The 12,683-nt window shown below is 43.4% G+C and overlaps 1 protein-coding gene across 23 annotated transcripts in view; it reads left to right on the forward strand.

Moving 5' to 3' along the window:
* The window catches only part of ESRRG (estrogen related receptor gamma), a 372,262-nt gene that overhangs the window by 562 nt on the left and 359,017 nt on the right, over positions 1-12,683 (forward strand). For 8 of the 23 annotated variants that reach the window (XM_074537056.1, XM_074537064.1, XM_074537055.1 and 5 more), the window contains exon 1: positions 86-223. The exons of 1 other annotated variant lie outside the window; for it this stretch is intronic. Coding sequence is in view for 3 of the 22 variants with exons in the window: in XM_074537053.1 (XP_074393154.1) it covers positions 9,578-9,675 (98 nt within the window). In the remaining 19 variants the exon portion in view is untranslated. Of the gene's footprint in view, positions 1-80; positions 224-362; positions 490-3,719; positions 9,676-12,683 lie in introns of those variants that run through there. 14 more of the 23 variants (XM_074537057.1, XM_074537070.1, XM_074537054.1 and 11 more) reach the window with 7 other exon arrangements.

Here is a 12,683-nt window from a genome sequence, read left to right on the forward strand (position 1 = left end):
TCCCCCGCGCCGCCGCCGCGGCGCCGCTCGGCCTCCCGCCCGCCGCTGGCTCCCCCCTCGCCGGCGGAGGTCGCGGGAGCCCAGTTAAAGGAGGCGTGTGTAAAGATTTTGCAATGTCCCTGCATGGTGTTGTAGACTTTCCAAGCAAAGAAACCGGCTTCGGCTTCTTTAAAATCCCCGACGACTCACCTGATTAACCTGCCTGCGGTTCTGAGCTGACCAGGTAAAGCGAGCCCCCGCACCCCCCCGCACCCCCGCCAGCTGACATTGCATGGGGGGCATGTTTGTGCTTGGAGATGAGCCGCTGCCAGGAGCGCTCTGCCCCCCACCCCCCCGCCCCTTTCCACCTTCAGCCCTTGCCAATTGCACTTGCTCAGAGTCATTCACCCCCAAAAAACCCAGCTTTGGAAAAAGCGGCACGGCAGCACCGGCCACCCGGCGTTCAGTGGCTCTCGCCTCTCGGACAATTATTTAGAATTACTGGCCCTGGTGAATATGGGGGGGGGGGGTGGAGGGTGGGGGGGAGAAGGGAAGGAGAATGATTTTTTGGCTGCTGACAGATCTGCCCCGCCGGTTTGTGTGTGTGCGTCCCCCTCCCGCCCAGGGTCAGGAGTGCCGGGAAAGTGACGAGGCTTTAGCCAAGCAAGAGTTTAGGGCCGGGGTCCCGGGGTGGCTGCGGCGGCTGCGAGCGGAGCAGGGGCAGCGGGCTGTGCCCGCCGGTGCCGGGGCGCGCTGCCGGGCGGCTGTGGCGCGGCTGCCCGTGCCGCCCTGCCCCCCGCCGTGCCCTCACGGCAGCCCCGAACTGTCCCGGCCGCGGCGCGGGGCGAGGCCGGCGGGGGGGCCCCTCCTCGTCCCCGTACCCTTGCCTCCCCCGCCGCTCGCTCCTTCCTGGAACACTTGTGCGGGAGCGGAGCAGGCCCGGGGGAGCCCTGCCCGCCGCGCGGGGGTCAGGGCGCTGCGCTGCCGGGCGGGAGCGGCGGCGTGGCCGCCCCACGCGGGACGCGCTCCGCGCCGGGTGTCGGGACCCGCGGGCGGACGCGCGCACACAAAGGCGGCGGGGCCGCGCCGTGCCGGGACCAGCAGGGGCAAGGAAAGTGAGCAAAGTCCACGCACTGCCCGCTCCTCCCGGCACTTGGCCCTCCCAGCGCCGGCCGTGGGGAGGAGGGGGCATTTGAGGCAGCGGCTGCCTGTGGGGTCTGAGTGGGACCTGGCGGTGAGGAATTTTATTCACTTTTGTAATTTTTTTTTTTTTAATTAATTTTATTTTTTATTTTCCCCTGGTCATTAGTGCCATGAAGGCATGACTGGTCTGGTGGTACATTTTGAAGTGTTGCAGGGGATGCACTCCGTCTCCTGGTTCTAGTTAATATGTTTTTCGTGATTCCAGAAAAGAGAGGACTGCATTTAAGAGATGACTAAATAATGGGGGAGGCAAGTAAAAATGAGTAGAATATAAAGGAGACGAAAATGAAGGTGAATGGTAGTGTGGGAAGGGAGGCACTCAGCAGCTTGGGTTTCTCTCCTGTAATTCTCTCCTTCCCCTGTATTGTCCCGCTGCACCCCTACCCCTGGAATCCTGTCTTTTGATACTATTAAGGATATTCTAACAGTAAGCAAAGCACAACAGAAAAGCAGAATACAACCCCCCTGTCTCACCCCCGCCCTCCTGCACTTCAGCCTGTCAGTGTCTGTGACTGGGAGGGAAATCCAAGTGCCCTTTGTAAAAACCCACCAAAGTTTTAGGCATTTATTAGCTACCCTGTTTAAAATACAACATACAAAACTTGCTTGATACAATCTTCGTTACTCCCCTGTTTTATTTCAGAGGACAAAATGTTCTGGTGTAGCATGCCTACCCTCACTTTGAGAATGGGAGTAGTTTACAATATAACCTACATTAGATTATACATGGTACGTGCACTGCATTTCCACTGAAAATAGTCAAAGACAGAATGACGAAGCGACTCATATGGTTATGATCTTCCTTGTCTTGGGAGCATCAGGGTAGCTGGGGTTCAGCGTGCTGGTAGGGGGGGCTCCGTGGTGTGAGGTGTTTCATGTCTGTACAGGAATATGGCAAGTCTCCTTTTAGAGGACTTTAAAAATGTGCCGGGGGCAGGAGAAGGTAAGCACGACATTCAGTGTGCTCATTATCAAAATAAGGAAAACAAATCAATTGCATTAACTGTCTGTGGAGTATCACAGTTATTCCACAGTATTTTGTCAGAAATTAAAAGGTTACCACTAGAGTACTATATCCATATCTCCAGCCTGGCACCACTTATTACTGCAATGGTATTTCAATATTAAGTGATCTTAGAGATATTTCGTCTTTCATTTTGCATCCCGAATTTGAATCGGCATTAGGATGTCAGGGCTGTGAGATAAGGTATAACAAACTAAGTAGACAGCTGAAGGGCTCCTGGTGAAGGTGTTGCTGAGAAGGATATCTTGGGCCGTTCGCAGTAACCTTGTTTACAGGGACATTTCAATTGCAACCTGAATTTCAGCGAGAGGCTGCCTGGACTAATGCCTGCGAGTCTGAAACCCATCACGAGTGTCTTTTGCACTCTAAACCTTCTCTCTGCCTTCCTTGCATAATCGTAAAAACTTTTTTGGAAGGTTAGGATGATTTTCTGATATGAAAATTAAGATGTTTTCCTAAGAGGAACACTGCTCTTTGAACTCATGTACATTAGCAACAAAGTATTCATGAGGTTTGATTTTTTTTTTGGTTCTCTGATGTGGCAGGATCAGTAGTTGCACCAGTCTTTTTAACTTCACGAATATGGCTTTGATTTATTATATTTTGGCCTCGGTGGTTTCAAACGTATTTTGCAGCACATGAAGTCGGTTCAAGTCAGAATGTGAAAAAGAGGCATATAGTAGCAAGGAGCAGTTTTGTAGTGATCTGCTAATTTTTTGTTTTCTTTTCCTAAAGCTGTTCCAGGAAAATCACGTGAATTGAGCGAGTGAGTGCTAAATGCCAGCAGCCACATTGATGAAGAAAAATGCTGTTGAAATACTTTGGAATAATAAATAGGATATGTAATGGTCAACCACAAGATAAACATTTTACACGGTGTTTTTATGGCTCTAAATTGGCTGCATTGTAAACCAAGCTCGCTACTCTATTAAGTCATCAGAGTTTTCAATTATTTAAGATTTTCAGTCAGGCCATCTAATACAGTCTTCATCATCCCCATCAGAAAATTATGCATAAGGTTTTAATTCTTTGTTGTTGCTATGTGAGGGCTTTGTTGTGGATGGGGGTTTAATTTTGTCTTACCAGGACAAATATTACAAAGCCCACATACAGGAAAAAAATGATATGGAAATATCCCCAGTCCTATGAAATGAGGATAGTTATGGCACTGAAATGTACCTAATACAATTTGAGATCCACTGACTAAGAAACCTTGACAGTATCTGCCTTGCAGGTACTGTGCATTTGGAAATACTATATCTCCATTTAAATGCAGATCTTCAGTTTTCTCCAGGGGGCAGTTGGCGAATCTTTCGATTGAACCACCGGTACTAGAAAAACTAACTGAAGATTTACCCATGAACAAGAGACCCTTTCAAGTCTGCTTTTTTGAAATAATGATTATAAAATTTCCTAATATTGCAATTTTATATTGATTTTGAATGCCTTTTCAGAAGTCACAGAGAAGGAATAGTGCCTTTTACTCGAGGTAGGCCAATGTCTGCACGCTTGTTTAGCAAACCTAACAGAAATAACTGCTACAAATAACTTCTTTGTTTTTACATGGGTATTGTGTTTGCATGTGAGTTTTGTGAAATGGACAGGAGCAGTCTTGCTTTGATTTTGACCTAGATTCCTTCTGATTATTCCAATACAGCTAGTACCTGCTTATTTCCCACTGTGAAAATAGGAGAACAACTGTTGATGCTATCTTGCTGGGACTGAATGTGCGGTAGGCGCGCATGTCCAGTCCTCTCCCCTCCTCCTCCTCCTTGGCTTCCTTAGTAATGGATAAAATAGCACTGGGGGCCAAAGAGGGTGCAAGCCTGTATTTCCCCTCCTGTGAATTTTCATTCTTTGAGGGTTTGAGTCAAAGAAAATAGGAGGGAAAAAAGAGTAGAATTTCCATCTCCCTGTTTGGCATGCAAATTTTGCACACTTACAGGGATGAACAGGGCTGTAAAATAAGTCACACATCCACCTTATTCCATAATTGCTGGAAATTCAGTGTTAGCAGATGCCAGTCCTCCTTAGAGGGGCTTTTACCGTCTAGTTTCTAGTCCAGTTTTCTATATTGGTTGTCAGCTCTTTAGTTTGCAGTGTAACCCAAGGATTGAATTAAATGCCCAGGACATAGGGAATGGCAGCTCGCTGTTTGGGATGAAGGCAGCACAAACTACCTGAAGCAGGGCAGGCAGTAGGTCCTGATCTTTTCTGTGCTGGGGGTGGTCCATGCGCTCTATGCATTCCTGGCTGCTCCCGTCTTCCCACTGTGGGCAAGGGTGCTGCCTGGGGATGCTGCTCTTGTCCCTGTGCCAAAGCCATGAGACTGTGGAAATACCATCCATATTACGCTCACCTGGTAATGGCATATAACCCACTGGCCTCAATACCCCAGAGAAAATGTGCACTTCAGCCGCTGTGTGGAGTTCAGGCAGATCTGCACAGTCTGATTTTACATGCACCAGCGTTAATGGCGGAGCTCCCATTCAGCTTAATTGATATTCCTATAAACATCTGCAGGTTTCTGTTTCTAGTGGAGGCTACAGCTGGGTGGACTTCTTAAAGGGATGTTTTGCATATTGAGGTTGAAAGGGAAGTTGAGCCTGATACATTAACTTATCATCTGTGTCATTCTCTTGACATCATTTGGATTACTACAAGCATAAATGACGAGCAGATTAGGTGCAGGATCTTCACACACACATCCGTTTTTAGCATGTTGATCAGTGGTGATGTTACTTCTCTGAAAGCCTTGTTCTAAGTCAAGTCCAGGCAAGCACAAACCTGTGCATGCATATACAAGTGGAGCAAGGCCTATCCTTTACAATACATTTTTTCCTTTAATATCTAGACAAGATCTCTTACTATAACTTGACCATTAGGGGAAAGAAAATGGAACTTTTCTCAAACAGCTTTTCTGTTGGGGAATCTAGTGGCAGTTGCTTTGAAGCATGTGTAATTGATTATCATACATTTATTTTAAAAAGAAGACATAACAAGGAATCTAACATGATGTTTTGGAATATATCTTCTCCCCACAATGTTCTTGAGGGAAATGTAAGGTTGCAGGCATCATTTCATGCCCTGTATGTTTTTGAACATAAATCAAAGAAATTGTTGGAGAGTTATAGATGTTCATAGCAACTGTAGCTATAATAAACACATGCAGTATATATTTTCCAAGCTATTTTGTATGGGTGAAAAGCTGAAGCTGGCGTTTTGTATGAACAATTCAACTTAATCACTGAAAATTTATTTCCTAGTTAGGGTGGTTTACCGGCGTAGCATGAAGTTGTACACCTTCGTTTAAGTTCATCTGGTTATGAAGGCTCAGTTAAGATTGGAAAAGAATTTAAATTGGATCTAGATACCTTGAATGAATTATTCCCGATGTCAAATTTATCATGATGCCTCTACGGTGATATTTAGATCTATATTATCACCTATACTGGTTTCAATGCATGCTGGATATTTTAGAGAGCAAATAAAAGATAAGAACAGTGTGAAAACCCAAACAATTTTAATTGTATTCATAGCAAAAAAAAATGAGCATATTTAATACAATGGGGCAGAGAATCCTGAATGACTGAATAGTGCAGAGCATCTAATGGGAACAGCAAGTAGCTTAGGCATACACAGTTCCCAATGTTTGCATTAGTTTTCGTTTAAAGTCATGATAGATGAAAAGGAAAAAACAACTATTATGGAGGAGTTTCAATGAGAAGAATTTAGCCACTCGTTTTGTGATGAATGCAGAAGGTATTCCATATGTTGATTAGGATCCATGTGCATTTAAAAGTTAAAAAGAAAATCCTGTAGTCAGTTATTGCGCATAGATAGATGGAGGAAAGGACACATTCGGGACCTGTGCAGGAATTCAGACAGGTCTAGATGAACAGAGTCAGACTTAATATTTAAGCAAAGTCCTAAGTGTCTGAATAAAACAGGTAGGATATGTTTCTTGGAGTCTCTGTGTACTGTTGGAGTCTGAGACTGATAATTAAAACTGATACCGCTTATTGAAAATTTTGAGACTAGCTGAAAGGTGTGACTTGAGAAGTGTCATTATGCTTCTGCTGGACTTCTGTTTCATCGCAGTTACCTTCAGTTGTTCCTCTTTAATTACAAGAGCCAGAAATCTCTTTTTAAATGAGAAGGCATGTCTCTTATTACTTGACTGCTGGAAACTAGGTTTTAAAATCTAAAACAAATATCTGTATAAAAACTGAGAATTTGCTCTGGTTTAGTCATTTGTAGTATTAGCTGTAAGTGTCTTCTTGATGATATGTGTGAATTTTAAGGCTGTCATGAATTAAACAAGCTTTCTAAATTGTTACAAGTGACAGACGTCAGGAAGACAGGGCATGGCCCATCTTGGATGCCTGTACTAGTTTAGACTTTAGAGGAGCAGGCAGTGGGGTTGGCTTCCAAGGGCCACCCTTTCCACTGGGGATGGGAGGGATGGAGACCTAGAGCTTCTTGACATCACATTAGCTCAGGGTCAGCCTCCCCTTCATTTCTGTCCTAGCTCTTGCTCCCCATCCTCCCTGAACATATATTGCTGTCCTGCCTTAATAGCCAGACTACTTTACCTTGCCCTCTGAAAGTTGGAAAATAGGCTTTGAATTGTTACTATTCTCCTTGCTGTATACAATGCTATGAAAACAAAATTCAGTGAGAAAATCAGAAGGGAGAGAAAAAGGAAGTCAGGGTGCTGCAGGTTGAGGTGTATCTGGGAAGGCTGGGAGGAGAAGGATTTTGCAATTCCAGTTTGTCCATGTTCAGGACCTGTGCATACTTTTCAAAAGAAGGTAGCTGAAGGAGCTGTGTCCCTGGATCTGTATTGACCCACCTGTGGCAAGGGGGCACGGTTATAAGATGAGGTAAAGAGGAGTGGAGTCAAACTCAGTGTGAATGTCCCCCAGCTTTAGCAAGTGGGTCTGTATGGGGCAGGACTGCTGGATATGGTCATATTACTGCTCATGCAGCATTCAGAAGTCTCAGCTTTTCTGTGCTGACGGTTGGGTATTTAGAGGCTATTGAGGAGGAAACTTCATTCACTGAAATTCCTGTTTCCACTGGGATTTTAATTTTTTTTACTTGTCTTAAATTAGTTCCTTGAGTTTCACCTGGCAAAAAGAACTTGTTTTACTCTGTTCTGAATTTCCAACAGAAAAAAAAACCTCTTTTGCTATGCTAGAGTCAAAAGGGACCAGGTGGACAAGTGCTGTGAGTGAGTTTTGTGCAGTGTGGGCAGCAGGCTGGGCACTAGAGCACAGAGAGCAGGCGGTTCAAGGTCACTCGTGGCCCTTCCTATGGCACCTCTGGGAGCAGGATGCACAGCTGTGAGCTTTAGTCCTTACTCTTCTCAAGCATGCAATCCCTTCCTCACAGCTTGAGCAAGAGAGGGACAGAAGCTGTGCTTTTGCAACGTGCATTCAATGTGGTGGTGTGAGTTTAGGCAGGGAAAGGTGAGGTTACTTGTCGGAGGTGACGCAGGCAGACAGGGAGCCCTGCCTCATAGCCAGGATTTTGAGTCGCTGCCTTGCAGTGTCCCTTGAGGGAAAAGAGCAGAATTAAGCCTGCTGATGCCACCACGCACTTTCATTTCTCTGGTGTGACCCAGACCGGGGTGGACAGGTTCCTTCTCCCAAAGGAGAGAGACAAATTTGGGAGAAATGCATGTTGAATCAATATGGTACCCTCCTGTAAATGGTGCCTACTTTTAACAAAAATTATTTTGGATGTTTCACTGATCAGATTTTGCTTCTTCTTACCTTTATTTAATTTGAAGGGAGGTGAAGACATGAACTATGAGTGTCTCATAAAATTGGGCCACAAGCCCTTAACACTTGTTTGTGCTTGTGAATGAGTGTGTGCACATGTGTGCAATGTGCATACACAGACTTGGATGTTGTGTATGCACAGGATCTCAATTATTTTGCTGTTTGAATCACAGAGCATGTTGTCTTGATGTACTGTCAGTTTTGGTTTCTGCCCTTTGGAATAAAGTTCAAAATATTAAAGAAATAACACGCAATATACTAGTAGCTAGAATAGTCACAGTGCCTGAGGGGAAAAAAGGATGGTGATTAATCAGTTTCACAAATGCCCAGGAAAAAACTCAACTCCTCCTAACCAAACCCAGCAATGATGCACTTTTGAAAGGGATTCTTCTAAATTTTGTTTCTGAGGTTTTCTGGCTATCCTGGAGAGAAAAGTAGGTCCTGTTTGGGAAGCAGTATGCAAACTCTACGGTCATGCTCTGAGTGCCAGGGGAATGTGTGGTCCCAGTTGCTCTTTGGAGAATCACCCTGGGCAAAATGGTGAAACAGCTACATCTGAATTAATTATTGATAATTCTTTAACATCAAATGTGAGAATGTGTTTGGAGTATTGCTTCCCAGTTAAGAGTTGAAATAGTTGTAGTAGATGTATTCTTTTTAGATGTTGCTTTTCTGGTCTTACCAGTTTGCTTGGACAGCAGTAAGAGCTGCAGAAGCTGGTGCAGGTTCTGCCCATCCCTGGTTTGATTCTGGAGGGCCAAGGCAGGAGCTAAGGGGCCACTAACAGATATTTGAAGCCGCACTGAAGCTTTGGTCAGAATACCAAATTTTGCAGAATTTGGGATGTCGTGCGCCATGGTTTTAGTCCAACAGGGACCAGGCTAGATCTGACCCTAGATAAAATACTAAATGAAAAGAACGAGCCACCTTCCACTCCCCAAATCTTTTGATTTGTACTCTGAATCAGATAAAAAAGCACTGAGCAGTGCGTGACTGATGCAGGGCAGGCTCAGGATTAATTTAGGATAAACAGGATGCCTGTTGCACTTAATTTAGAAATTCTAAGGCAGAAAATGCTTTTGAGTGCAGCTAACCGCTTCTTATCTGCAAATGCCATAATCAAGACAAAGCAAAAGACACTGTGGCGAATTCTGCAGTTCACAGTCCTGACACAGTCAGAACCTCCTATTACAGTGAGGGAGACTTCTGCTTGTATCACGGCTGCCTGGGATGCAGGATTTCAGAGTGGCATTAATAAAAGTAATGCAACAAATATTCCATTTCAAAAGTCCTGCAGGACATGCAGCAAATGCCGGTGGTTTGAACTGGGTGAAGTTGTCAAGGGTTGCTTTGCTCTCCAGAGCCTGGCAGTAGCTCCGCTGAAATGTGATGCCATTGGTTTTCAGCAAAGGTTTCTTTCTGCAGGGCTGCAAACAGAGATCAGCTGCTACTGTGTATACACAACTAGGAGCAAATCAAGCAGCACATTTAAGCAGCCTTTTTAACCCTGAGACTTTCCAAGATTTCTTCTTCACGCAGGAAGTTTCCTTTATATTGTCAGCAGTAGCACTTTGCTCATGTAATGAGATCAGAGCTAGGATCACTGCTGCACAGTAGAAAGACTTCCTTAAGACATTTGTCCTTGAAACTGCACCAAACTCTTGGAAGAACCCAGAACCTGTAAGTATGTATGATATAGGCAACAATAGCACGGTGCAAAGCTGCAGTCAACCATTATACAATATCCGATTAGCAGAGCAGGAGGGATTTCTTTTTTCGGATGTTATGTTACATTCATTTTCAATTTGTTCTAAGGAAACAAATCAATTCGGGCTTCTGATACAGTGACTTTGCAGTAGATGAGATGGTAGTAATATGTTTGATTTAACTATTTGTTGCTGTCATGTAGCTTGTGGGACAAATATTTTAGCCATCAAACTGTAAAGAACTTTTTTAATGTTTTTAGGCATTTTTAAAGGATTTGGGGGTCCATCTTGCAAATAAGTTTCTGCTTTGCTCTTTGATTTTGGCAACCCCACCGTACGCCAAACTATAAATAACAAGGCAAACGGAATTAGTCTGTATTGTTTTTAGGTGGCAATAAAATATATTTGTTTGCAGGCTTAATTTAGTCGTTAGCAATGCTGCTCTGTTTGGGGTGTTTTTTGTCTTAATTGGATTCTACTCAAGGCTGTCTATTTTGTGTTTTACTATCTTGTCTGTGTCTGTTTAAGTTACTTTGACGGGACTGCAGTCTGGTTAAACCTGTATTTAAGCACTATTTATATTCCGAGCACATTTCTGTTGAAATAAGTGTTTGAGATTTTTATTTTTTTTAAACCCTTGAACAGTATGGTTGTATTAGCAGTGAGTGCCAGAGGAGGCACAACATGGATGAATGTCAGACACAGACCTCATAACCCAAGTCTTCCCTGTACTGAGTCTGACCCAAACGTGTCCACTTTGGCAACTGCATCTAATAAATGCCTTGAGCTCCCTTTCAATAAATTTTTCATACACAGCGATACTTCTGCTTATCAGATTAATTTCTCCCAGGTTAGCCTGATTGATAGCTGGACTGTGATTTCTTAAGAGCTTTCTCCATGAAACCCCACTGAAGAGCTGCATTCCATTTAACCAGTGAATGTAAAAACTGGTAACCATGGATTCAGCCACCACTAACTGTCGAGAGCAACGACTTGTTGTAAACAATACAAATGAGACAGGATAGCAGAAGCAACCAGACATGAAATTATTTTAATAGAAATTACGGTAAAGGTCATGTGATACTGTATTGGCTTGAATTCAGTGTTAAAGGGAAAGTATTTCGGTTTTTCAGGTTTGATTTAAATGCACATCTCCACTGGCTTCACATCCGTGTAAGTCCTCCAGAAGGGCAAATGAAACAGTTCTTTGGAAAATCCTCTGCTTAATTGTACATTGTGACTTAGGCCCTGATCCTGAAAGTGTAGGAATAGCTACAGTACGTGAATAATCAGTGGGGTTATTCCATACTAAAAATTAAGTATGTTTGTAGGATTCTGACCTTTTAAGATAAGTTAGTAAGAAAAAAATATATTCTCAGGAAATAATAACCTGTCACTAAAGGTAAATAATGGAAATGCAGATTTTACTAATGATGTGTGGTTTGACTGGAAATCTTTGTTTGCTTGTTTCAATGACATGAAAAGAAGTTCTATTTATCCCTTTGTTTTTAAATGTTATGTCTTTAATTTCTCATCCAATGTGCCTCAAATCCTTTTCCTAATTTATAGCCTCTCTTATGGAAAACTGGTAAACCATGGTGTCAGCTATTATAATATAGCATGACGATAGGCACATGCAGATCGCATGAGCAGTCGTGTGTCTTGTCTCAGGAATTTCCATCCCTACAAAATCTTTGCTGACTCCCAGCTGTCACATGGCTGTCACTCACAAATTCTGACCATAACCAAATCCTCCTTGCCCGGGCATGCGCTCACCAAACCTCTCTGTGTACCCATAGACACAGGCACCAATGTCCCTGCTTAAGCACTTTCTCTGCATAAATGTGTCTCTCCTCCAAACCTGCTGCATTCCACTGATGTTTTTCCCTTATTTTTTTTTCTGGGTGCTGCTTCCTTGATGTGCCTGTCTTTTGTAAGGAGGAACCTGGAATAGGAATAGTAGTCAAAAAGAAATGCAAGCAAAATTAATTTTGTGTGTTATTTAATATAACATTTCGAATTGGTGTGAATTTAAATTCACAACTTTCATGGCCCCCTAAACTTCTTCAAGAAAATTAACCCTTACTGTTCTCTAGGCAGAACGCTGTCCCCTTGCAGTGTACTGGCTTACTGTTTTGTGTATTTGTGTTTTGTGACATTTATATTATTTGGAAAACTTATATTGTGAGAGTCCTAGGCTGGAATTTGGTTATTTTTATTTTTCTAGGTTGTTTCTATATTTCATACGTGTCACATACATCTCTGTTGTTTTACCAGTAATTTTGATTTATATATTTTTCAACCAGAAGTATTTCAGACAGTTCTCATCAGTCTCTTACAGCTGACCAGTCTCAGCCAAGCGCGAGTTGCCACTAAAATGCATAGATAGATGCAGGAGAAATCCTGCTCTCCCTATTTTTCTGATCTGCCTTGCCAGACCAAGGGGGCAATTGCTTCTGTGAGTGAGGAAGGTGAGATTTACTTTACACATAGATTACCAGCAGGCAAAAATAGACTGACTTTTATTGAAAAGACATACTTTTGAGAATTAAAGGGAAGCTATTTACAAAGGAATATTTGGGGGGGAAGAATGCCAAATTGCAAAATATTTTCTATTGTTTGTCTTTGTCCATGTTAAGAGGATATTGGCGTCCTCCTGTATAGCAGAGTTGTCAGTATATTAACGTTTTACCCAAAGGGAGGAGGTAGCTGGACAGGAAAGATACCACCTTGACTTTGCGTCTTTGTCCTGGAAAGAATCCAGAACTGAAAGTAAAATGCAGGTGAAAGCACAGTGAGACTCCAGACCAATATCCAAGTAAATCAGGGAAACCACACTGACCTCCTTACCATGAGCTGATTACAAAGCATCAAAAATTCCTTCAGCCCTTGAAAACCAGGTTGGGCTTCATCAGTCTTTGAGCCTGCCTGAGGAAACCATGTTTCAGGGGAGGGGATAATGCAGTGTTCAGGAAGGAAGGA

Source organism: Zonotrichia albicollis, chromosome 3 (assembly GCF_047830755.1).
Source record: "Zonotrichia albicollis isolate bZonAlb1 chromosome 3, bZonAlb1.hap1, whole genome shotgun sequence".
Taxonomy (NCBI): domain Eukaryota; kingdom Metazoa; phylum Chordata; class Aves; order Passeriformes; family Passerellidae; genus Zonotrichia; species Zonotrichia albicollis.